The sequence below is a fragment of the Salmo salar genome, chromosome ssa24 (genome assembly GCF_905237065.1).
Source record: "Salmo salar chromosome ssa24, Ssal_v3.1, whole genome shotgun sequence".
NCBI lineage: Eukaryota > Metazoa > Chordata > Actinopteri > Salmoniformes > Salmonidae > Salmo > Salmo salar.
Window position 1 is genome coordinate 27340411 of NC_059465.1, and position 27981 is coordinate 27368391.

General features: G+C 41.0%; 1 protein-coding gene across 3 annotated transcripts; it reads right to left on the reverse strand.

Moving 5' to 3' along the window:
- On the reverse strand, window positions 1–27378 carry prlrb (prolactin receptor b). 3 transcript variants are annotated; one of them, XM_045706723.1, is made up of 8 exons: window positions 26687–27378; window positions 24717–24814; window positions 19657–19789; window positions 19052–19221; window positions 17099–17240; window positions 1706–1802; window positions 1523–1592; window positions 1–1343 (listed from the first exon to the last, which is right to left on the reverse strand). In XM_045706723.1, exons 2-8 carry the CDS (start codon window positions 24777–24779, stop codon window positions 513–515), a joined length of 1506 nt encoding a protein of 501 aa, XP_045562679.1. In that variant the 5' UTR covers window positions 24780–24814; window positions 26687–27378; the 3' UTR covers window positions 1–512. The 3 variants fall into 3 exon arrangements, with proteins under 3 accessions (XP_045562679.1, XP_045562680.1, XP_014026875.2); XM_045706724.1 differs by lacking the exon at window positions 26687–27378 and adding an exon at window positions 17496–17668; XM_014171400.2 differs by lacking the exons at window positions 19657–19789; window positions 24717–24814; window positions 26687–27378 and adding an exon at window positions 17496–17668 and having other exon boundaries at window positions 19052–19591.
- Between the last annotated feature and the right edge of the window lie 603 nt (window positions 27379–27981).

The window sequence follows — 27981 nt, forward strand, 5'->3', positions numbered from 1 at the left end:
TTTAATAGCATTTTTTTTATTGTTAAATGTACTCTTTTATAACAGATTAAATGAATTATGGTTCAGTGATCAATAATGATCTGAAGTGATGTATATTATTTACATATTGTTTTTACATTTTATTCCTTCTGATGCATCATTTTGAATGTGACTAGTGTCAATGCAGTAAAACTGCCCCCAAATCAAAATGATCAAAGCTGTACAACAAATCAGTTATTCTTGTTTTAAGTAATTACAATATAAAATCTTATTCAACATTCATCAAATGTCTTAACTCTTGAATATGGATAGTTTTGGTTAAGTGAGTTTGCTTGTTATGCTTTCTTGTGTAACCTGTGGTGAAATACATTAATCAGAAAATACCATATTTATCCAGTCACTGTATACAGTACATACAAAAACAATATCCTGAGGAACATGATAGTCAATTCTCTTGTCAGTGAAAATGTCACAATACTGAGTATTTAATTTTTTTTGCTACATTGCAAAGTCATTTCAGACAAAATTACATTTTATAAAATGTGTGATATAGTGACAGGCTCCACATAACCATTAGATCCTACATGCACTCCCTCTTTTGCAGGCACTGTCATATTAGGTTTACATGGCTTCCGTTGGAGACATTTCTCTGATTGATTGCCTCTCACCTTACAGGAAGTGCAATTGAGGGGGACCGTTTCTCTCTTGAGTAGCAATACATTATCATTCTCCACCACACTTACTTTGCTATAGTCCTCCTGCCTCTTATCCATCTCAGGTACCAGCACCTGTAGGCCTATGCTCTTTGTCCACCTCTGAACCTCCACACAACCAATGGCCTTCGAGGGAGTCACAATATTCTGTGATGACAAATTATGTTTGTCATCACAGTTTGATTGGCTCTTGACCACTGTTTCTCTGTATTCTAGATGTTGTCTGGCTAAGCTGTCCCAGAGATCTTTATGATGGCTTAAGGATCGATACTTTCTGGAAATAGGTGCTTGCTTTGGCGTTTCAGTAACATTGTTGAATGGCTTCTTCTGAGGACATGGGAGAGATGTAACGTCAGTGGACAGGCTCTTGGTCTTCCTAAAAGTAGATTTAAGCCCCTCAGAATAACCCTGTTCCACTATCTCTCTGCCTCCAACTTTAACTTCCTTATTATTAGCCTCCATCAAAAGGCTGTGGTCATAGCAACCATGATCTATGGAGTTCTTTGTCCTTGTTTGTCCATTCTGATGATCTGGTGTCACCTGTTCACTATCCAACACCAGCAGATAGTCCACCTGCTGGTCCTTAGTGGCTATGGTGGGAGGAAAGCCCTGGTTGATCAGAGAGCTTAAAATGTCCTCGGACCGCCCACTCTGGAAGAGAGTTACATAAGATGAACAATACTGGAAGAGGGAAATATTAACATGTAGACCTGCATGTCTAAATTCATGCTCTGAATAATTTTTGTGTGTGTGTTTCTGTGCTGTCTGGTGGTTGGGAGAAGAGCAAAAGAAGAATTTAGTATAAGATGGACAAGTATATTGCACTTTACCTTGAGGAGTTGTGTATCTAGTCCTGATATCTTTGGACCAGGAACAGGAGGCAGAAGACAATGCTTCACACTGTGACAGAAAAAGTAAAAAAATATCGTTTTTATTGTACTCACAATTTTAATATATTATGGATCATTTGAAAGTAATACTTTTAAAATATTCTGTTTAAGGAAAATATATACTATTTTCTCTTCATGGCCAGGGTGAAGGTAACAAGCAGGATTATAAAAGCAGAAAAGACGGTGACCACAATCCAGATCGATCGCTCCTTCAGAATGTCTACAAAACACACACACACGGGAGAGAACCGCTTCAGACTGAATTTCAAATGCATACTGTATATCAGGGTTGTGTTCAATTCAGATGTAATTGAGAATGCCTCATGAATTCCAATTCAATTATTGAGTTTGAATTGAAGTAGTAAACATGATACAGAATTGCAATTCAAATTTTAATTAAAGGAAATAGAATTTAGTTCAGTGAAATTCAAATGCCTATTCTATATAAGGTGCAATCTACACAAATATATACTGCTCAAAAAACAATAAAGGGAACACTTAAACAACACATCCTAGATCTGAATGAAAGAAATAATCTTATTAAATACTTTTTTCTTTACATAGTTGAATGTGCTGACAACAAAATCACACAAAAATAATCACTGGAAATCCAATTTATCAACCCATGGAGGTCTGGATTTGGAGTCACACTCAAAATTAAAGTGGAAATCCACACTACAGGCTGATCCAACTTTGATGTAATGTCCTTAAAACAAGTCAAAATGAGGCTCAGTAGTGTGTGTGGCCTCCACGTGCCTGTATGACCTCCCTACAACACCTGGGCATGCTCCTGATGAGGTGGCGGATGGTCTCCTGAGGGATCTCCTCCCAGACCTGGACTAAAGCATCCGCCAACTCCTGGACAGTCTGTGGTGCAACGTGGCGTTGGTGGATGGAGCGAGACATGATGTCCCAGATGTGCTCAATTGGATTCAGGTCTGGGGAACGGGCGGGCCAGTCCATAGCATCAATGCCTTCCTCTTGCACGAACTGCTGACACACTCCAGCCACATGAGGTCTAGCATTGTCTTGCATTAGGAGGAACCCAGGGCCAACCGCACCAGCATATGGTCTCACAAGGGGTCTGAGGATCTCATCTCGGTACCTAATGGCAGTCAGGCTACCTCTGGCAAGCACATGGAGGGCTGTGCGGCCCCCCAAAGAAATGCCACCCCACACCATGACTGACCAACCGCCAAACCGGTCATGCTGGAGGATGTTGCAGGCAGCAGAACGTTCTCCACGGCATCTCCAGACTCTGTCACATCTGTCACATGTGCTCAGTGTGAACCTGCTTTCATCTGTGAAGAGCACAGGGCGCCAGTGGCGAATTTGCCAATCTTGGTGTTCTCTGGCAAATGCCAAACGTCCTGCACGGTGTTGGGCTGTAAGCACAACCCCCACCTGTGGACGTCGGGCCCTCATACCACCCTCATGGAGTCTGTTTCTGACCGTTTGAGCAGACACATGCACATTTGTGGCCTGCTGGAGGTCATTTTGCAGGGCTCTGGCAGTGCTCCTCCTTGCACAAAGGCGGAGGTAGCGGTCCTGCTGCTGGGTTGTTGCCCTCCTACGGCCTCCTCCACGTCTCCTGATGTACTGGCCTGTCTCCTGGTAGCGCCTCCATGCTCTGGACACTACGCTGACAGACACAGCAAACCTTCTTGCCACAGCTCGCATTGATGTGCCATCCTGGATGAGCTGCACTACCTGAGCCACTTGTGTGGGTTGTAGACTCCGTCTCATGCTACCACTAGAGTGAAAGCACCGCCAGCATTCAAAAGTGACTAAAACATCAGCCAGGAAGCATTGGAACTGAGAAGTGGTCTGTGGTCCCCACCTGCAGAACCACTCCTTTATTGGGGGTGTCTTGCTAATTGCCTATAATTTCCACCTGTTGTCTATTCCATTTGCACAACAGCATGTGAAATTTATTGTCAATCAGTGTTGCTTCCTAAGTGGACAGTTTGATTTCACCGAAGTGTGATTGACTTGGAGTTACATTGTGTTGTTTAAGTGTTCCCTTTATTTTTTTGAGCAGTGTACATCTTGAACATAAAACATCAAACGTTGTTATTTACAATATCAGTCAAAAGTTTGGACACACCTACTCATTCAAGGGATTTTCTTTATTTTGACTATTTTCTACATTGTAGAATAATAGTGAAGACATCAAAACTATGAAATAATACATATGGAATCATATAGTAACCAACAAAGTGTTAAACAAACATAGCCTGTTTACTTTGTTTAGATACTGAAATCAAGTAGCTGACCTCTTGGCATTCTCTCAACCAGCTTCATGAGGTAACATTGTTGGAATGTACCTGGAATGTATTTCAATTAACATGTGTGCCTTGATAAATGTTAATTTGTGGAATTTCTTTCCTTCTTAATGCGCTGATGAAACTGGCTCTCATGAGGACCACCACAGGAAAGGAAGACCTAGAGTTACCTCTGCTACAGAGGATAAGTTCATTAGAGTTACCAGCCTCAGAAATTGCAGCCATAATAAATGCTTCACAGAGTTCAAGTAACAGACACATCTCAACATCAACTGTTCAGAGGAGACTGTGTGAATCAGGCCTTCATGGTCGAATTGCTGCAAAGAAAAGCACTACTAAAGGACACCAATAAGAAGAAGAGACTTGCTTGGGCCAAGAAACATGAACAATGGACATTAGACCGCTGAAAATCTGTCCTTTGTTCTGATGAGTCCAAATGTGAGATTTTTGGTTCCAATAGGTGAACGGATGATCTCTGCATGTATGGTTTCCACCGTGAAGCATGGAGGAGGAGGTGTGATGGTGCTTTTCTGGTGACACTGTTAGTGATTTATTTAGAATTTAAGGCACACTTAACCAGCATGGCTACCACAGCATTCGGCAGCGATACACCATCCCATCTGATTTGTGCTGGGACTATCATTTGTTTTTCAACAAGACAATGACCCAACATACCTCCAGGCTGTGTAAGGGCTATTTGACCAAGAAGGAGAGTGATGGATTGCTGCATCAGATGACCTGGCCTCCACAATCACTCGACCTCAACCCAATTGAGATTGTTTGGGATGAGTTGGACCGCACAGTGAAGGAAAAGCAGCCAACAAGTGCTCAGCATATGTGGGAACTCCTTCAAGACTGTTGGAAAAGGATTCCAGGTGAAGCTGGTTGAGGGAATGCCAAGAGTGTGCAAAGCTGTCATCAAGGCAAAGTGTGGCTACTTTGAAGAATCTAAAATATATTTTGATTTGTTTAACACATTTTTGCTTACTACATGACTCCATATGTGTCATTTCATAGTTTTGATGTCTTCACTATTATTCTACAATGTAGAAAATAGTAAAAATAAAGAAAAACCCTTGAATGAGTAGGTGTGTCCAATCGTTTGACTGGTACTGTATATGCATATACAATATTGTTGAAACATTTGATTTTCAGGACAAACTATTACATTTAATGACTAAGAATAACAAAACCTGTATACAAATATTATATTAAATTATTCACCCAAATCTTCCCAGAATGCATTAGTTTAACCCTCAAGTTGACCATAAAGCCTTCAAAAAGAAGCCAAACAAAAAAAACAGTTGGTGGAAATATAATTGGTTACTCTAAGCACTAAAGGTTAAAAGAGTATATGAACATTGTTTCCAGAGAAAAATTATATATTCTTTGGTCTGGAAGTGTGACCTGTCAGATTCAATGAAACTCTCATGTTTTATGACTTTGGGGAGTTTCTTTGAATTGCACTGAATTACATTTTACATCCTGTCACTCAAACTAAAATAAAAATTTGACATCATGTGGAGTGTGGCCAATTAGATTAGAATTGAACGGGAGAGGCTTTACGTACAAACCTGGTGCTCTAATTGATGACGTATGTCACGCAACAAGAGTCGACGAACGGATTTAGTTCAGTCGTCCTGATGAGCCCTTCCCAGCTAGCTAGTTTAAAGATTTTGCTCGAAACTTCAGGGATAATTAAAAACTTGTCTGCCGAAGTTGGGACTTGCGAGCTTGTTCAGAATCATTCCATCTTTATCAGGAGTAATTGTTCTTTTTTATTTTATCGCTACAATACATATGCTTTAGCTGTCACTCTGGCCCGATATTGGCTACACTATCCCGCTACTTCCCTCTTTACTGCGGGAGCGAAGGACACTGTTGTGTTACCGGCTTGCAGTGCATACTCTCCCCATTGAGCAGTAAACTATATAATGGTGACATCCAGACTGTTACTAGTACCCAATACCAATACTACAAGTTATTTCTTGTGAAGGCTGTTATCCTTCTCGAAATGAAATCAAATGGGATGGAAAAAATTGGCCACTTTAACTAACACCGCCGACATGTGATACAGCTTCCCAATGGGAAGCAACTCACGTCGGCAAGTACTAGCCTCTGTCACCCGAAGCAAACAGGCTAGCAAGCACATAGATACAACACCCTTGCAGTGGTCATTCACAACGGCTTGTCCTAGTGTTTACTAATTGGCATGTCAAGGGGACATCCAGATGGTGACCAATACTACAATTTATTTCTCCCTCACCCATCGAAATTAACCACTTTCTTTTACAGGTTTTAACTAGCGCAATGCTGCTGCTGCTGTTGGCAGCTAGCCAGAATAAACTATACTGAACAAAAATATGAATGCAACATGTAAAGTGTTGGTCCCATGTTTCATAAGCAGAAATAAAGGATCCCAGAAATGCACCATACACACAAAAATATTATTTCTCTTGTACCATACCAAGAAGCTGATTATACAGCATGATCATTACACAGGTGCACCTTGTGCTGGGGACAATAAAAGGCCACTCTAAAAATGTGCAGTTTTGTCACAACACAATGCCACAGATGTCTCAAGTTTTGAGGGAGCGTGCAATTGGCATGCTGACTGCAGGAATGTCCACCAGAGCTGTTGCTTCCATAAGCTGCCGCCAATGTCGTTTTAGAGAATTTGGAAGTACGTCCAACCGGAATAAAAACCGCAGCCCACTTGTAAACACGCCAGCCCAGGACCTCCGCATCTGGCTTCTTCACATGCGGGATCGTCTGAGACCAGCCACCGGGACAGCTGATGAAACTGAAGAGTATTTATGTGTGGAATAAAGCCCTTAAGTGGGGAAAAACAAATTCTGATTGGCTGGGCATGGCTCCCCAGTGGGTGGACCTATGCCATCCCAGGCCCACCCATGTCCGCGACCCTGCCAAGTCATAAGAAATTCATAGAGCCTCATTTATTTATTTAAATTGACTGATTTCCTTATATGAACTGTAACTCAGTAAAATCTTGAAATTGTTGCATGCTGCGTTTTGATTTCTGTTCAGTATATCTTGCTGGGAGGGGCTCATCAGGACGACTGTGTCGTGTCTTTGGCGTCATTAAATTGAAGACTGCTATTTTATCAAATCAACTCTCTGTAATTATTATTACGTGATTAAACTGATCATGTAAATGTAATTAACTAGGAAGTCGGGGCACCAAGGAAAATCTTAAGATTACAAAGTTACACTTTCCTAATATAACTCTTCAGATATTTTAATATCTGATCAATTAGTCTTCTAATTAATGAATTATTCTTTACCTCACGTTAATCTCATTCCAAACGTCGAAAATGTTTGGTTATCTGCACGAACCCAGCATTTACTATGAATCATCCATACACCAAATGTCTTAATCATTTATTTACTACCTAAACTAAATAATCACAGAAATGCATAAACAAACAAACAGTAGATATGGTTTCAAGGAAATTATAGGGGAGATTCCCTATCATTGGGGCTAAGCCGATATGGCGGCTTGGTGGACAAAGGGAAGTGGGTGTGGACTGAGAAGGGTGGGAATTACAAGAGTCACTACACAGTTGATAATTATATTAATTGAAATGCTAAGCCTTTGCACATGAACGCTCACTCATTCGGGAATAATTGCAATCAATACATATTTACACCCAGTGTGTCGTCGTGATCTCTGTTGGAATCGTCCGTCTTTCTGTTGGAAAGTTCATCCGCCCGTCTCTCTCTGCTCCCATGAAGTCTCGTGGTTGGATGGATACTTCAGAGTCCCATTCAGAAAAGTTCTTATAGAATAGATGTTTCGGCGGTTGTCGGTCTTCGCATTCCAGGTCGACATAATTCCTAGCTGCAGACTAGTAAATAGTATCAAAGATTTGCTCTTATTCTGTCGGTATCGATAGTCTCAGAGTTTAACCATTTCCACCCGTGTAGCCACGTGGTTTGGTTAGGAATTCAACAACCATTACACCCTTAACCTTAGTATAAGCTTTTGTTGTCTCTACTCAAACCTTCGCCCCCTCTGTGATCGAGGTACACATGGTCTAAAGAGGATTTCGCCAGGTGGGGTTTTTATTCGGAACAGTAGAAAAGGGCTGTCCCATGAGCCAGATCATGTCTGTGCTCACGGGACCGGGCCAATGACTTAGTTAAATTTTGAAGGGAATACAATTCTCTCACATTAATGGTTCAAAATCACATTACATAATTTCATCTTTACTCATTCATTTTATACAATAATTAGATGCAAACCTCATAACAGAGGCTCCTGTATAAACAGAGTTATGGTAATGTGGCTGTATTGTCTTTCAATGAGGTCACAACATGAAACAAAACGGACCCGGTCGTAGCTGGCTTCTCCACCGACCGTTTACACATTCTCCAAAACATGGATATTGTTCAGTTCTCAAGTTCTGTGATGTAGAAGAAGTTCCTTTGTTCTACTGTGAAACTCTCTCTCTCTCTATACTGCCTGGCCATGAGGAGAGAGTCTCCTCTAGGAATTTGCGACCTGAGATAACAGAACCTGGGTGTAGGGGGAAGAGAGAGGTGGTGAGAGAGAGGGGGATGGTACTCGCTACACCCAGAGGGCCACTTCATGACAACTGACTGAACCAAATCCATTCGTCTCCACTTGACTCTCAGCTGCGCAACATAAAATTTGGGCACCAGGCGTGCAGGCCAGCTGTAACGGATTACATTTACGTTACTTTCAAATTGTAATATGTAACAGTTACTGTACGAAAGGCTGTGAACTATTTGTATTTAATCATATTAGTAATGTTAGTTCATCATATAAGAGCTGTAGCTCACCGGTGGTGGAGCAGAGCATGCTGGGCGATCTCCAGCTCAGAGAAGAAGATCAGCTCAAGAGAAGTCAAGTGAGAGAAAGTTCCAGCCATCCTTGTGTTTTCCCACCAGTTAGTTTTCATTGTGTTAGCCAAGGACAGTGTGCGTCCTTATTGCTACGCAAGTACATACATATTTAATATCTTTCAGGACGACTTACTTAAAACCTAGTGGTAAAACACGGAAGTAGTTCCAATAGTTTCTTCACCATTTTTACTTTGGGGATTTATCAAAACACAACCCAACCAAGCCGCACTGCTTCTTGACACAATGCCCACTTAACCCGGAAGCCAGCCACACCAATGTGTCGAAGGAAACACCGTACACCTGGCGACCGTGTCAGAATGCACTGCTCCCGGTCCGCCACAGGAGTCGCTAGTGCACGATGGGAAAAGGACATCCCTGGCGGCCAAACCCTCCCCTAACCTGGATGACGCTGGGCCATTTGTGCTCCGCCCCATGGGTCTCCCGGTCGCAGAATCTCTAGTGGTACAGCTAGCACTGCGATGCAGTGCCTTAGACCACTGCACCACTCGGGAGGCCCACGCATACTCAGGCTGACTGGCTCTCGTTCAGGCAAATGAGAAATAAGTGCACTCAGGCTATCCGGAAGGCCAAAGTTAGTTACTTTAAGGAGCAGTTCTCTTTGTGGGTCTAACCCCAAGAAATTCTGGAAAACAGTTAAAGACCTGGAGAATAAACCTTCCTCCTCACAGCTGCCCATGTCCCTTAATGTTGATGATGTGGTTGTTACTGACAAGGAACACATGGCTGAGGTCTTTAAATCACCACTTCATTAAGTCAGGATTCCTATTTGACTCAGCCATGCCTCACTGCCCGTCCAACATTTCCTCATCTCCCACCCCTTCTAATGCGACTAGCTCTGATGCTCCTCCCTCCCCTTCCCCACTACAACGTTTCTCCCTGCATGCAGTCACTGAGTCTGAGGTACTAAAGGACCTCCTTAAACTTGACCCCAAAAAAACTCTGGGTCAGATGGTTTGGATCATTTTTTCTTTAAGGTTGCAGCCCCTATCATTTTCAAGCCTGTATCTGACCTTTTTAACCTGTCTCTCCTCTCTGGGGAAGTTCCCATTGCTTGGAAGGCAGCCATGGTGCGTCCTCTATTTAAAAAGGGAGAGATCATGCTGATCCTAACTGTTATAGGCCAATTTCTATTTTGCCCTGTTTATCAAAAGTGTTGGAAAAACTTGTCAATAAATCAACTGACTGGCTTTTTTATGTCTATAGTATTCTCTCTGGTATGCAATCTGGTTTCTGCTCAGGTTATGGATGTGTCACTGCAACCTTAAAAAGGTCCTAAATGATGTCACCATTACCCTTGATTCTAAGCAATGTTGTGCTGATATTTTTATTGACTTGGCCAAAGATTTTGATACAGTAAATCATTTCATTCTTTTGGGCCGGCTAAGGAGTATTGGTGTCTCTGAGGGGTCTTTGGCCTGGTTTGCTAACTACCTCTATCAAAGTCTCCAAGGGAGTACCCCAAGGCTCGATCCTAGGCCCCTACGCACTTCTCAATTTGCATCAACAACATAGCTTAGGCAGTAGGAAGCGCTCTCATCCATTTATATGCAGATGATACAGTCTTATACTCAGCTGGCCCTCCCTGGATTTTGCGTTAAACACTCTACAACAAAGCTTTCTTAGTGTCCAACAAGCTTTCTCTGCCCTTAACCTTGTTCTGAACACCTCCAAAACAAAGGTCATGTGGTTTGGTAAGAAGAATGCCCCTCTCCCCACCAGTGTGATTACTGCCTCTGAGGGTTTAGAGCTTGAGGTAGTCATCTCATAAAGTACTGGCTAGACGGTACACTGTCCTTCTCTCAGCACATAGCAAAGCTGCAGGCTATGGGCCTCCCGTGTAGTGCAGCGGTCTAAGGCACTGCATCGCAGTGCTAGAGGCATCACTACAGACCCGGGTTCGATCCCAGGCAGTGTCGCATCCGGCCACGACCATAAGAGACCCATGAGGTGGCGCACAATTGTCCCAGCGTCGTCCGGTTTAGGGGAGGGTTTGGCCGGCCAGGATGTCCTTGTCCCATCATGCTCGTGGCGGGCCGGGTGCATGCACGCTGACTTCGGTCGCCAGTTGTGTTTCCTTCCGACACATTGGTGAGGCTGGCTTCCGGGTTAAGCGAGCAGTGTGTCAAGAAGCAGTGTGGCTTTGCAGGGTCGTGTTTCGGAGGACGCATGGCTCCTGACCTTCACCTCTCCAGTCTGTACGAGAGTTGCAGCGATGGGAAAAGACTAACTACCAATTGGATATCACGAAATTTGGGAGAAAAAGGGGTAAAAAGTACAACAAAAATAAAAGCGGCAGGCTAAGGTTAAATCTAGTCTTGGTTTCCTCTATCGTAATCGCTCCTCTTTCACCCCAGCTGCCAAACTAACCCTGATTCAGATGACCATCCTACTCATGCTAGATTATGAAGATGTAATTTATAGATCGGCAGGTGAGGGTGCTCTTGAGCGGCAAGATGTTCTTTACCATTCGGCCATCAGATTTGCCACCAATACTCCTTATAGGACACATCTCTGCACTCTATACTCTGTAAACTGGTAATCTCTGTATACCCGTCGCAAGACTCACTGGTTGATGCTTATTTATAAAACCCTCTTAGGCCTCACTCTCCTATCTGAAATACCTACTGCAGCCCTCATCCTCCACATACAACACCCGCTCTGTTAAAGTTCCCCAAAGCACACACATCCCTGGGTCGCTCATCATTTCAGTTCACTGCAGCTAGCGACTGAAACGAGCTTAAAAAAAAATAAAACATTCAAACTGGACAGTTTTATCTCCATCTCTTCATTCAAAGACTCAATTATGGACACTTACTGACAGTTGTGGCTGCTTTGTGTGATGTATTGTAGTGTCTACCTTCTTGCGTTTGTGCTGTTGTCTGTGCCCAATAATGTTTGTACCATGTTTTGTGCAGCTACCATGTTGTGTTTCTACCATATTGTTGTCATGTGGTGTTGCTACCATGCTGGGTTGTCATGTGTTGCTGCCATGTTATGTTGTCGTCTTAGGTCTCTCTTCATGTAGTGTTGTGGTGTCTCTGGTCATGATGTGTATTTTGTCCTATATTTTTAATCCCAGCCCCTGTCCCATAGGAGGCCTTTTTTGGTAGGCCGTCATTGTAAATAAGAATTTGTTCTGAACTGACTTGCCTAGTTAACTTAAATAAAGGTGTTTATGTCTGAAGATGCACTCTGCGACGATAATGTCATATTTATGGTTACGCTAACTAGTAGTTTCTACTGCGAGCTAGCTACTGTGAGCTGTCTAGCTCTGTTTTGGTTGTCATATCATTTCAGACATTTAACCATGTATTTGTATTGGATAATGTCCCCCAGTGCGTCATTTATATGCCCTGCAATTGTATAGGTGTATGGTACATCATTATATTTCACTGTTTAAAAGGTATTCAAGTTCATTGTGCAGTTGTAGCCCTGTACTGAAAATGATGGTGCTATGCTTTGTAGTACAGTTGAAGTTGGAAGTTTACATACACCTTAGCCAAATACATTTAAACTCAGTTTCACAATTCCTGACATTTAATCCTAGTAAAAAATCCCTGTCTTAGGTCAGTCAGGATCACCACTTTATTTTAAGAATGTGAAATGTCAGAATAATAGTAGAGAGAATGATGTATTTCAGCTATTATTTCTTTCATCACATTCCCAGTGGGTCAGAAGTTTACATACACTCAATTAGTATTTGGTAGCATGGTCTTTAAATTGTTTAACTTGGGTCAAACATTTCAGGTAGCCTTCCACAAGCTTCCCACAATAACTTGGGTGAATTTTGGCCCATTCCTCCAGACAGAGCTGGTGTAACTGAGTCAGGTTTGTAGGCCCCCTTACTCGCACACACTTTTTCAGTTCTGCCTACAAATCTTCTATGGGATTGAGGTCAGGGCTTTGTGATGTCCACTCCAATATCTTGACTTTGTCATCCTTAAGCCATTTTGCCACAACTTTGGAAGTATGCTTGGGGTCATTGTCCATTTGGAAGACCCATTTCTGACCATGCTTTAACTTCCTGACTAATGTCTTGAGATGTTGCTTCAATATATTCACACAATTTTCGTCCCTCATGATGCCATCTATTTTGTGAAGTGCACCAGTCCCTCCTGCAGCAAAGCACCCCCACAACATGATGCTGCCACCCCCGTGCTTTACGGTTGGGATGGTGTTCTTCACCATGCAAGCCTTCCCCCATTTCCTCCAAACATAATGATGGTCATTATGGCCAAACAGTTCTATTTTTGTGTCATCAGACCAGAAGACATTTCTCCAAAAAGTACGATCTTTGTCCTCATGTGCAGTTACAAACCGTATTCTGGCTTTTTTTATGGCGGTTTTGGGCAGTGGCTTCTTCCTTGCTGAGCGGCCTTTCAGGTTATGTCGATATAGGACTTGTTTTACTGTGGATAAAGATACTTTTGTACCCATTTCCTCCAGCATCTTCCCAAGGTCCTTTGCTGTTGTTCTGGGATTGATTTGCACTTTTCACACCAAAGTACATTCATCTCTAGGAGACAGAACGCGTCTCCTTCCTGAGCGGTATGACTGCTGCTTGCTCCCATGGCGTTTATACTTGCATACTATTGTTTGTACAGATGAACGTGGTACCTTCAGGCGTTTGGAAATTGCTCCCAAGGCTGAACCAGACTTGTGGAGGTCTACAATCATTTTTCTGAGGTCTTGGCTGTTTCCTTTTGATTTTCCCATGATATCAAGCCAAGAGGCACTGAGTTTGAAGGGAGGCCTTGAAATACATCCACAGGTACACCTCCAATTGACTCAAATGATGTCAATTAGCCTATCAGAAGCTTCTAAAGCCATGACATAATTTTATGGAATTTTCCAAGCTGTTTAAAAGCACAGTCAACTTAGTGAATGTAAACTTCTGACCCAGTGGAATTGTGATACAGTGAATTATAAGTGAAATAATCTGTCTGTAAACAATTGTTGGAAAAATTACTTGTGTCATGCACAAGTAGATGTCCTAACCGACTTGCCAAAACTATAGTTTGTTAACAAGAAATTTGTGGAGTGGTTGAAAACGAGTTTTAATGACTCCAACCTAAGTGTATGTAAACTTCCGACTTCAACTGTACATGTGCGGGGGCACCCCTTTGATCTCAAATGAGTGCAGTTACAGTCGCGCTGTATGGTCCTGTATAGTATTAAGTCATCCTAGTTATGTTATAGCCATGTTTATAAGAGATGTAAATTGGAGATTGCATTCTGTCATTCACTATTGTATCTTATTTCTCGCTTTACTTGCAGGCCAAACAAACACATACACTTTGGTGGAAGCAAGTTGTCAGACCACTAAGTGCCATAGCCCATCCATACTACATACACTGTGCGGTGCTGTTTCGTGCCTGTGCATCTTCAGCATTATTAAACAACCTCAACTGGAATCCTACCCGTCTGCCATCTGTGGCCTTACCAGCACATGGGAGCGAACACAAAGTAAAACCTAACCTAAAGAATATACAGTCCTCACAGTTACCAGTCCAAAATTGTAAGCCGTAACATAACTTTTGGATTACACAAACTCAGTAACGTAATCTGATTACTTTTAGATTACTTTCCCTTTATGCAGCACTTGTCACATGTGCGCCCTCTCCGGCCCCTAGGTCACCAGGCTGCTTGTTATGGCGCACACCTGTCACCAGCGTTACACGCATAATGACACTCACCTGGACTCCATCACCCCCTTGATTACCTGCCCTTTATATGTCACTCCCTTTGGTTTCTTCCCCAGTCATCATTGTTCCTGTTTCATGTCGGAGCCGCTGTTTGTGTTTCTTGTTTTGTTCATTTATTAATTAAATGTATTGACTCCCTGAACTTGTTCCCAACTTTCAGCGTTACAGCACTGAACGAGTGTACTTGCATAATCCCTTAAAAGACCAGCAAAAGTACTGTTTGTCCATTTTGAAACGCCGTAGCCAGTATACACCTTCTCAAAGTTGTCAGAATTAATCTAAGATAACTAAAGAAATCTGTTATTAATTCTGATGTTTTTGCCAAGGAAAACATAGTCATAATTTTACATCTTACTGCACCAAACATTTTATTATCTCAATGAAATAATTTGCATGAAAACGAGTCGTCTAGCGTTGAACGACAAAGACTTTATTGAAGAATCCCTACTGTTGACCAATCACCGACGAAGGGGCGTAGACTTTGGCTTCGAACTTTGGCTTGCCTCCAGAAAACATTTTCTGTGGCCAAAACTAACCAAAAAAAAATAAACATTTCACAAAATGTTGTCATAAAATATGAAAGAACTGTTCCAAAATGTTTCAGCTGGGAAGCCTGTACGAGGCACAGGTTATTATCTGGCACAGCCACAGTCATAAAATCAGATTTTAAACCTAACCACACTGCTAACCTTAATGCCTAACCCTAACTTTAAATTGAGAACGCAACGCAAATTTCAGTTTTTTTTTTACAATATAGCCAATTTTGACTGTGCAGCTGGCCCATCTAGCAGAAATCGCTCAGTTCTGCCTCAAGGACAAGACTCACCCCAATAACATCAACCTACCTGCTTAAGAGGACTTAGAAAAAGACAAAAAAATGTATGTTAGCAATTGAACGACATCTATTGTAGGATAAATTAATGTTAAAGTTTACATAGCTGGCCATAAATGGATGTTGCATTTTTATTTATGGGTTAGTTATGTAGGCTTCTTCTAACCCATTGCTTTCTAATACAGATAATAATATGATTAAATTATATCTTCACATTAAAAACCAAAGTCTGTCAGATTTCCAGTCATTCCAATTAATTCAATACCCCTTGATCTTCAAGAATAGTACTTGGAAATATGGAAATACAGATAAACCAAATTGTTTTACCTGAGCATATCCCCAAAACTAAGGACAAATTAGCCTACTCTATTGTTAATGATTTTGTGGTCATCGAGGACTGATTTGGCTCATTGATTCGAGTTGAAAAAGGAATGCTGCTCTAAAAATGGCATGCTTTGAGCAGTACCGAAAAGTGCTATTTGCATGTGAAAAATGTATGCCATATTTGCTATAAGCCTATTGTTTACCTTTTTGTTGGTGACACTTTGATATCTCGATAATTTGCAGCTATTTAAGTCTATCAAAAGTGCACCAGTTTGAGCATGTGTCTGTTAGGCCTATGGAAATTTTATTTTTGAATCAGCACGAATTAGATTGAGCAATAAAAGCCCCACTTGTGGTGTTCTTAAATTAAACTTGTTTATGACAGTATGGAGCACAATACTACGAGGCAGTTAAGAAAGGAGGAACTCAAACTTTTATTTGATAGGCTGGGTGGGATCCGCACTTTCACTACAGCAAAACTTTTCTTAAACGGAAGCAAACGGAACGAAACGGGGAGGGACCTACCTGAATTTATCCAATAGAAACTCTTGTTTTGCTTAAACAGTATCCGTAATGAATAAACCCCTGGTCACAAAAACAATGACTGATAGATAGTTTCAACTTCTTCAATTCAACCATTATTGGGTTAAAATACACATATACGTACATTTGTGAACAGCCATCCACAGCAATCACTCTCCGTAAAGATCAAATGGACAAATGAGAGCAGCAGTGTGATTCACACCAATGCCCTATGTAGCCTAGATATTGATAAATGCTATCCGTATCTCCTATATGCTACATAACTGCTACACCATTGGAAGACATAGCTTGGACGTTAGCCTATTCCTGCGCTTTTCTCGCAATCCATCAAACACATTTGGTGTGTCATCATAGTGGTCTCTGACTTGTGGTCTGACTCACTCAGACGGAACAAACTTAAACTTGCGCCTTTTTTCAATGATGATTTGAATGTCATTGGGAAAATAGAAAGGTATCACATATTATTTTTGCAAACATCCTTTCTGAATTTTAAAGTAATCCTAGAAGTAATCATATCATTTTTTCAAAAGTAGCTGCAATCTGAATACAATATTTTAGCTGGTAATGTAACGGGTTACAGTTCGGGTTCAAATGTGAACCGTTACTCCCCTACCCTGCAGACGTGTCCGTATAGCCTCTCCCAATTTCAACTCCTGAGTTGAATAAGAGTCAGTTCCAAAATTCTGAATTGAACACAACCCTGCTGTATATCAACAGTAAGTATTGTATGTCCAAGTATGTTCACTCTGCACTTCCTGCTTATCTGAAATTCTCTTACTGGTGGACACTTAACCTTGATCCCATCTGTACATCAACCACCTTGGATGCCACAAAGTGGTACAGTAAGGACCAAGATAGCATAGAATCATTGAGCTCTGCAACTTATTGAGGGAAATAAAATAATCATAAATCTTACAGTCAGGGACCTCTGTGTGTGTAGTGGTGCTCCACTCGCTCCAGAGGCTATGGTCTAGTTTACAGCGAAGCTGGACCATGTAGACCTTTCCTGGATGCAGACTGTAGATGATCAGCTGGGTCTGCTTCCCTGAGGCATACTCCTGTAAAGACAAACACAAGGAAACTAAGAAGAGCCTGGACCTGACCAACTGTTTATATAAAGCATCAACTAAATGGATACTAAACAGTTCATAAAAAAAGGCAACGTTTACATTTCTTAAACTTTATACACATTCCTACATATTGACCCTCACTGAGTAAACTACAATGGAGAGTAAAATAAATAACAGGGAATTTATCAAATCTCTTTTTGCCTTGTCTGTCTACTCTATAGAGTAACCCATCCACACACACACCTCCCACTCGCTCTCCTTCTTATTCTGTCGTTTCCCCCGTAGTTGGTAGGTTAGAGTGATCCAGCCAGAGTGTGTGTCGGCCTCGTGAGGGGGCTCCCATTTCACTAGGAGGTGTGGGCTTTCCTCAGTCTCCACCACAGACACCGTCACATTCTCTGGGGCATTGGGCTGGACTGCATGAAGCACAGTTAGAACACAATTCATTTCTGTAGGGCTCCAATAGGCTTAATCCATATTCAGTACGTTCTATATCAGGGATGGGCAACTGAAGGCCCACCCCGCCTTTTGTAGACCCGCGGATTGTGGAGACCTCAGTCGGGGTTTCAACTTACTGTTGACAATTGTAATAGTAGAACACACAAGGTGCAAGTTCAACATTTGGTTGTGCTTCAGCATGTCAGTCACTGACAGTCACTCAATTAGCCATGTCAGCTAACATGTTTTAGATTGGTAAATTAATCTAAACTTGTAGTAACCATGGTCGAATTACTGACCAGGGGGGCCCCCATTGATTTTGTTTGTCACTATCACTCAGATATCATATAAAAACTGCAAACATTTCTCTTCACCCTATGGCAAAATATGTAGAATTGCAGGAAATGAGTTGTAAAACCGCACATTTTCCTCTCTGCCCCATGGCAATATGAGTAGAATTGCATGAGTTATCAAATTACGAAATCTTCTCTCTGCCCCATGGCAAAATATGTAGAATTGCCACGAACTTCCTTCAAAACTGCAAAATGTTCTCTATGCCCCATGGCAAAATGTGTAGAATTACAGGAAATTAACTCTAAAATGTTCCCTCCGCTGTCAAGAGGGGTGCCGTTAAAATGTTTTGCTCGCGGGGGCAATATCCAAAAGACTAGGGCCAGCTCTGACTGCATACAGTATGTGGGAATGGATGTGGGTACACAAACCCGCAAGTCCCTGCAGCCCCTTGTGATGAGTTCAGATGTTTTGCCCATCCCTGCTCTATATAGACATAAGAATGGATGTTCGCTCAAACATATGCAAATCAAATCAGGTTTTATAAATGTAAAATCTAAACATAGTAATATTTTGTTTTCCTGTTTTTCAATGATTTATTTGTTTTTTTTGGTCATAATGGAGTAGAACAACATAGTATACAATTCCAGCCACATGTCAATAAAGTATCACGTCAATAACCTAATTTGTTTTCTTTGCATTTATCCAATGCCAAAACAAACAACAAGTAAGCCAGAGTCTACAGTGGGGTCGAGAGCATGTAATCACATACTACAAGATATGAAATATGATCTAAGTTATGCACAGGACACAAACCAGTTCATCCTCATTCTAGTCCAGTAAGTTCAGGTGGTTCCTGTGTCCAAACCAGTCAGTGAGTATTTTTCTATTCTCCCAAGTTGATCTCAGGGATACTGCTTTACAGTAAATTGACATATGGTGACTGATGAATATTCTACTGTAGGTTTGTGCGCTGCAAGCTCTGCTACCTAAACTGTCAACTAATTAAAAATAAAAGTTAATGCATGAATGATCGGTTGATTATTTCTAACATCAGCAGAGCAGCTTACCAATATACATAACATCCACCTCCAGCGGGTCAGAGACAGTGCTGCCCAGAGAGTTGATGGCCACCACTGTGATGTTGTAGTTGACCCATATAGAGGTGTGGCTCTTGTTGAAGAAGCACGAGTTGCTCCCTGCAGCTTGGTAATCTGGACACTCGTACATTCCATCGGAGCTGCACAAAGACAAACAAGACCTTTTCTGACATTCATAGGGGTGAATGCTGGTGATGTGTGCTGGTGCGGGCATCACAGTAAACTTGCATTACATCAATGTAGATAAATACAACACGTGAACACTCAAGGCTGTTTTGCAATGCAGGGCTGATTGGCTGCTCTGGTGAAGTTGATAAGTCAGAGGTAACTCACCAACAAAGTTGTGTACTCAGTTGACTAATCTTGCACGTGATAAGTATGGAGACTGAGCTAGTACTTTTCTACAGTCAGTGGATTTCAACGGTGTTCAGTGCTGACACAGGACAGCTTCAGTACACAAATCAATAATGTTGAAGCTGGGTAACTAGAACTACCAAGAGTGGTCTTGACTCTAAACCTACAAATCAACAGTGGACACAACAAAAATATTAATTATTAAAATGAGTGCTACGAACTCTTCTTTCTGGTAATAGAGGTGGTGGGTTGTGGGTAGTCCTCCATCAAAACCAGGGTCCCACCGGCATGTAAAGGTCTCCTTCTCAGGGGATCTACAGTTGATGAGCACAGGTTTCCCTGGGGGAGAGATACCTGGGTGCACACACAGCTGGACATTAGCTCATGACAATATACCTGCACATAACATGTTGTGGAACATCTATATTTATATTCCTGAAAAATGTACAAAGACTCCAGCCACCCGAGACATGGACTGTTCTCCGTGCTCCTGTCTGGCAGGCGGTACCGGTGGATCAGGGCTCAGACCAGACTTCTAAACAGCTTCTATCCCCCTGCCCATAACACTGTTAAATGGTTAACAACTACTGCAAAAATTATTTTTGATTAGATGTATTACTACCACTACAATACTGTTAATTGACTACGATTACCATTAGTTTCAATCTATTTATCCTGCTACTAGTGACTATTACCCCTGTTCACATTTAATATTGCTATTAGTATATTACCATAAGTATTTATATATTCCTGCTACGAGTCACTTTTTAGCCCTGTTTACATGTACACGGAGTGTACAAAACATTAAGAACACCGGCTCTTTCTATGACATAGACTGACCAGTTGAAAGCAATGAGTCCTTATTGATGTCACTGGTTAAATCCACTTCAAATCAGTGTAGAAGAAGGGGAGGAGATAGGTTAAAGAATGATTTTTAAGCCTTGAGACAATTCAGACATGGATTGTGTATGTGTGCCATTCAGAGGGTGAATGGGCAAAATAAATGATTTGTGCCTTTGAACTGGGTATGGTAGTAGGTGGCAGGTGCAAGAACAGCAACACTGCTGGGTTTTTCACGCACAACAGTTTCCCGTGTGTATCAAGAATGGTCCACCACCCAAAGGACATCCAGACAACTGTGGGAAGCATTGGAAACATGGACCAGCATCCCTGTGGAATGCTTTCGACACCTTGTGGAGTCCATGCCCTGAAAAATTGAAGCTGTTCTGAGGGCAAAAGGGGTGCAACTCAATATTAGGAAGGTATTCCTAATGTTTGGTATACTCAGTGTATATCTGCCTATCATGCCTAAACTGACACTCTTGCACACACATGCCAACCCACTACTTATGCTTTTTTTTAATTTAACTACGCAAGTCAGTTAAGAACAAATTCTTATTTACAATGACGGCCGACACCGGCCAAACCCAGACGATGCTGGGCCAATTGTGCGCCGCCCTATGGCACTTCCAATCACGGGCGGATGTGATGCAGCCTGGATTCGAACCAGGGACTGTAGTGACGCACTGAGATGCAGTGCTCTTAGACTGCTGCACCACTCGGGAGCCATACTGTTTACAATTATTACTTGGAGTGAAAACCTACAGGAGGGTAGCTCTCCAGGAAGAGGGTTGGAGAGCCCTGCTCTAAAGATGGGGAATCATCTTTAGAGCAGTGGGGAGAAAGCCTCAATCTGCTCCACGCTGATTTTTTCAGTGGGTAAAAAAAAGGCCATCTAATAATTTGGCCAGGTAAAAATGTATTTGAACACGCATTTCACCATCTGACATAATGGCAGCCTTTTGGGCTTTACATATTTTGAACAAAGAGCGATTTGGGAGCCAAATGAGCCGGCTCAAAGACTCGGAATGCCCATCACTACAGCGCAGGCCCAACTGTCGAGAGGGGTAACGAGGAAAACATTAAAAAAAAATGACATGCCCTCCTAAAACTGGTTCTGTTTGTGATATTAAGATTTTAACAATGACAGTGTGTTTATATAAACTTATTTACTGTATTACTCTTTAAAAATGGCAGAGTAACTAAACATTTACATTTGTCTTGAGTCATTAGGATGCCCTCTGTCTTTCTAGTGTTAATATACACAATCACAAAGAAAGACATTAATATTAATTTAGGAAGGTAATAAAAAAAACATGATAGGCCTACAAGACAATTTATTTCAAAATAACAGAATAGCATGTTTTGAGTTTTATTTATCTGTGATTAGTAGCCAAGGCCATATCAATAATGAAATCCAATGAAATTAACTTGTTAGTTTAGCAGACATCACAGGCCCTGCCCTACCACAGTCAACACACATATATTTTACAGTAAGTGTATAATGGAATAACAGAAGAATATTAAAGGATATTTTTCCAAAATGACTATTGCTGATTGTAGACAGTAGCCTACTTACATGAGGAACATGCATGGAGACACAGTTTTCTAGGAAAAATGAATATTTTGAACCAGAGACCATGTGCGCAATTTGTAGAGTTGTTTGGTAAAAATAGGTTCATTAGAAACCTTGGAATCTGCTCTTTCTGATAGGGTATAGCAATCAAAACATCTGGCCTGCATGGCCCTCTGTAGGATGATATGGAAGAAGTGCTATATGGTATGCTCTATTCCCTTTGTCATCGCACGCTGTGCTGGTCATCAGTCTCTTCATTCTCTATTTGACAATGAATAATATTGTCACCCATCAGACTATTGTCAATTTAATCTTGTCTTTAGGCCACATCTATTATTATTATTATTATTATTATTATTATTGATGTGTGAAATACGTTTCAATATAGTTTAGGTGTATTTTGGACGGGCCAGCTGGGCAGACAACTGTCTTACAGTCAGAAAATACACTCACCTTATTTTAGTATTTCCAGTCTTTTTTCTGTCTGATTCCGATTTACATTTGGTGTCCTGAGGTTTCTTATGACCATTGTTAACATAATGCATGCATTATTTATTAAGGAATATTTACACAATTGAAATATCAACGTCAGAATGACTGTCACGGAATTCCAATGCTCTGAGCTCTAGCTAGCTAGCTGGCTAATTGGTTTGTTTGAATGATACAGCTGGACACCAAACATACAGTAAATTGAAGAGTCGCCTGAAGCTTGAGAGGAATGGGAGATGCAGTAGAGCAAGGATGGGCAAACACCAGTCTCAACGTCAACAGTGAAGAGGCGACTCCGGGATGCTGGCCTTCTAGGCAGAGTTGCAAAGAAAAAGCCATATCTCAGACTGGCCAATAAAAATAAAAGATTAAGATGGGCAAAAGAACACAGACACTGGACAGAGGAACTCTGCCTAGAAGGCCAGCATCCCAGAGTCGCCTCTTCACTGTTGACGTTGAGACTAGTGTTTTGCGAGTACTATTTAAGGAAGCTGCCAGTTGAGGATTTGTGAGGCGTCTGTTTCTCAAACTAGACACTCTAATGTACTTGTCCCCTTGCTCACTTGTGCACCAGGACCTCCCACTCCTTCCTAGTCAGGTTAGAGCCAGTATGCACTGTTCTGTGATGGGAGTAGTACACAGCGTTGTACAAGATCTTCAGTTTCTTGGCAATTTCTCGCATGGAATAGCCTTCATTTCTCAGAACAAGAATAGACTGACGAGTTTCAGAAGAAAGTTATTTGTTTCTGGCCATTTTGAGCCTGTAATCGAACCCACAAATGCTGATGCTCCAGATACTCAACTAGTCTAAAAAAGGCCAGTTTTATTGCTTCTTTAATTAGGGGCAAGTTTTCAGCTGTGCTAACATAATTGCAAAAGGGTTTTCTAATGATCAATTAGCCTTTTAAAATTATAAACTTGGATTAGCTAACACAACGTGCCATTGGAACACACGAGTGATGGTTGCTGATAATGGGCCTCTGTAGATATTCCATTAAAAAAAACAGCCGTTTCCAGCTACAATAGTCATTTACAACATTAACAATGTCTACACTGTATTTCTGATCAATTTGATGTTATTTTAAAATGGACAAAAAAAAAAGTGCTTTTCTTTCAAAAAACAAGGACATTTCTAAGTGACCCCAAACATTTGAACGGTAGTATATAAACACACCATATACAGTGAGTGTACAAAACATTAGGAACACCTTTCCATGAAAGACTGACCAGGTAAATCCAGGTGAAAGCTATGATCCCTTATTGATGTAAAAAATCCACTTCAATCAGTGTTGATGAAGGGGAGGAGACAGGTTAAAGAATGATTTTTAAGACAATGTTTTGACAATTGAGACATGGATTGTGTATATGTGCCATTCAGAGGGTGAATGGGCAAGACAAAAGATTTAAGTGCCTTTGAACGGGGTATGGTATTAGGAGCCAGGCGCACCGGTTTGAGTGTGTCAAGAACTGCAATGCTGCTGGGTTTTTCATGCTCAACAGTTTCCCTAGTGGATCAAAAAATGGTCCACCACCCAAAGAACATCCAGCTAACGGCAGGCCAGTAGTCGAAAACGGGTCATTGATGAAAGAGGACAAAGGAGGCTGACACAAATTGTTGAAGAGCAACAGACAGGCTACGATTAGTCAATTGACAGTCCAGTATAACATTGGTGCCCAAAGACCCATAAAAGAATGCACAACTCATCGTAGCTTGACACAAATGGGGTATGGCTGCCAATAACCTTACAGAGTTCCACATCTTTCAGCAAAAAACAAGAAACTGCGGTTGCAGTAGGCAAAGGAACGAAAACATGGGGCACTGGAGAATTAGAAACACATTGCCTGGTTTCTGCAGTTTCACTCTGATGTGAGGACTAGGGTATAGAGAAAACCACATGAGTACATGCATCCTCATGGCAGCAGTGTATCCATCTGTAAATTCATTTCAGCACGATAATGCCCCATGCCACAAGGCTATGATTGTCCAGTAATGGTTCCACGTACATGCAGTGACCTGCCCAGTCACCAGATCTCAATCCAATTGAGCATCTGTGGGATGAGATAGAGCAAGCTATTCGGAGTAGAGATCCACTACCAGCCATGGGGAAGCATTGGAGTCAACATGGGCCAGCATCCCTGTGGAACGCTTTTGACACCTTGTAGAGTCCATGTCCCAACAAATTGAGGCTGGTCTGAGTTCAAAAGGGGGTGCAACTCAACAGTAGGAAGATGTTCCTAATGTTTTGTACACTAAGTGTACAATGCCAACTTAGATTAATACAATATGATCCCAATTTAAAAAAGAATTCCCAAGACTAATATGTTGTTTGTTTGCGATGCAGCAACAGTTACATCCATGCCTTTATTATAACTTACCAATGCAGTCCAAGACTTCAGAAAGCAGCAACAACACCAATGCCCTCCAACTTCTCCCCACATCTTGCCCCTAACCTCACAGACAGTGATGGTGGGCCCTGGAAAGGGATGTGACATCACATGGCTTAAGTTAACGCTACTAAAGTCTTGTTTTACTTGATTAAAAACAACATATAAAGGGTAAACAATGGCAAACGTGCATAAAGATGGCATCATTCAGGTATGACGTCATTGTTTTAGCACTATCCACTGAGTTTTTAAACTATGCCCCACGATATGGTTCAATGTGCCAATAAATCAGCAGTCTACTTTTTCGGTTTTTCCATATTACCAGCATCTTGAAGCTAAAATTGGGATCATGTATAATGATGACCATACAAAAAACAGAGTTATGGAGAGCCATGTACAATACGGCGAACTTAGCAAAACCATAAATAAATCATAAATATCTCCTTTTAAATACACCATTGGCCCCCAAATTAAATGTAACAGAGGAGAAAATACATCATGATTAGACATCAAATGAATTAGACATCTAACTCATTAACAGCAACATCAATGAAATGCCATTAACCACAAAGTTAAGAAACCCCCCAGTCTTGACATTTTACAAGTAAACACAAGAGAGTGGATCAAAGATGAGACATCTGGTAATGGACTTTGAGAAGGTTGGCAGTTTAAAGCACTGTGAGAGGTAGGGTCCTGTCACTAGGGCCCTTGACTAAGTGATTGTTTTCAGAAGGAAGATAAAGGGTCATGTCGGACACACTGCACTGACCCAGAAAGGGGTGTTGAAAGTAGTATAGCTGGTATAGCTTTCTAAATCATACACATTTATTTAGTAAACCCTCTCACAATGCATACACACATACTATGTGTCTCTGCATGAAATATTAGCGATGCACTTGAGTAAAATGTGTGGTAGTATGTGAAATGATAAGTTGGACACAAACTTTGCAACCATATTCTTCAGGGCTATATTTCTCCTTTATATGATCTAAGGAATTTCACTACTAGTGCAAGAGAGTAAAAAGTCAAATGAAAGAGGAGTTTAAAGAGACCACTAATCACGATAGGAGGGATAAGATGAGCATTTAGGATGAGGAGGGAGGCTATTCTTGTACAATTTGGGATCATTTGGCCTAATTTCAAAACACACTTCTGACAGTTATGATTAATAACAGCTAAATTTACTTACTGAAACATATTTAGTTTTTAGTACTTTTACCCTGTTGGTTAGTCCATCTTTCTGAGTCTCTGCCCTGATATAAACAACTGAAAGACGAAAGACTAACAACCCAAAACAGTCGATAGAAAAGAGATGTGCCTAAGAATGTTATTGCTGCACCCGTGACCACAAACATTGGCTATGACACTGGGTCATTCAAAATAAACATAAATACAGGTAATACAGGTCAATACAGGTATGACTAACCCAGATAATTTACAAGGTTATGTGATGGTAGTTTCTCAGGGCAACGCTTAGGTGGGTTGTGGAGAGCTGGTGTATGACCTCATAGAAAGTTACTGAATTTGCTTTTGGTGTTGTTCAATATAAAATATGGTTGTGAGAAAACATTTGATATTAATAATAAACATTTAGACTTTTTTTTTTTGTACAATTATGTTATCTTAACATAAATAAAATGCCAGTATCCAAGTGTAAATGTTTATTCGTAATATCGTGAGTTTGGCATACTAGTTATTTATAGGGCTATTTCAGGCCAAGTTCACATTGCCATTGTTTACGAGGCCAAAGACAGTCCAGGACTATCTACTGTAGCCAACGTAACCCAAATTATCATATCACATTACTTTAGTCTATAAAGGTAAGTCAATAAAATGTAATTTACATGAAGTATGCAATACACGAAATATGTTTTAACTTACATAATGTTGTATTTGAAAAAACATGTACATTTGAGTAAAAAAGTCAAATGAGTTACAATGAAAAAAGGTATAGTACTCACCTAGGTGAAGCACGAATCCACTGGACTCGTGGTTAAAATGCTGACACAAGAGGTGGTTTCTTGAATTACATTAATATTTCTTATCTCAACAAATATCACATCTCATTTTGTAGCCTACAGTTGTCGAAACCTCTGCTGCGTTGGAACAATTCCCATCGCTACCTGTATAGTCAGAGAGGAAGAGGTTTTGCTCCACCCCAAATCTGCCCACGAAAATCAACCCACGAAATAAATATGGAGGTCAATGAGAGTGTCGAATTTGGTCAACAAAAAATGTTATTGCAAATTTGCTACATGGAGCTTACTTGATTGAATAGAAGTTTCGTAATGGTGAGGTTGTTATGAATGCACGGATATAAGTGGACGCACGTGGCATTTTGCCAACTTTGAAAAAAACGACTTTATATCTGGATATCTACTTATATATTTTAGCATGGACATTGCCATTGAGGGCTTCCACCATTTTGAAGTAGTCAACTAGTTTGGGATTCCTATTAGTTGGGAGCAATCAGCCAATGAAGAAGAAGAAAAATAAACTGCTTTAAATGGAGATGGCCTCAATGGCGCTACCCATGCTCTCGCAGACGCTATAATGGCACAGATTCAAATATGAATCCTCTATCTATCTCTATGGCCCGTTTATCACACGCGTATCTGCCTTCATTAGCTAGAATCGTCGCACCTGATCTCGCCACTTCCAGCATGCCTTGCATCTTTGAGGACATGTATTTCTATTGTTAGAGCGGTCACTCTATTATCTTGTCAATATAATAAAGAATCTTTAATGGAGAACAAAAATCAAATGTTATGTGTCCCATGCGCCGAATACAACAGATGTAGACCTTACAGTGAAATGCTTACTTACAACCCTTAACCAACAATGCAGTTCAAGAAAAATAATTAGGAAAATATTTACTAAATAAATTAAAAATGAAATAAAAAGTAACACAATAAAATAACAATAACGAGGCTATATACAGGGGGTACCAAGTCAATGTGTGGGGGTACAGGTTAGTCGAGGTAATTTGTACATGTAGGTAGGGGTGAAGTGACTATGCATAGATAATAAACAGCGAGTAGCAGCAGTGTAATGGTCCCACCTGATCTCGCCCCCACCCTCCTGCTCTCCATCTTTGAGCACATGTATTTTCATTGTTAGAGTGGTCACTCGACTATCTTGTCAGTATAATTGAACATATTTGGTATTACTAACCATTGAAAAATGTGAGATGATCTATGACTAGAAATAATTAAAGTTGAACCAAACAGATTAATACAAATAATTTATTTCAGAT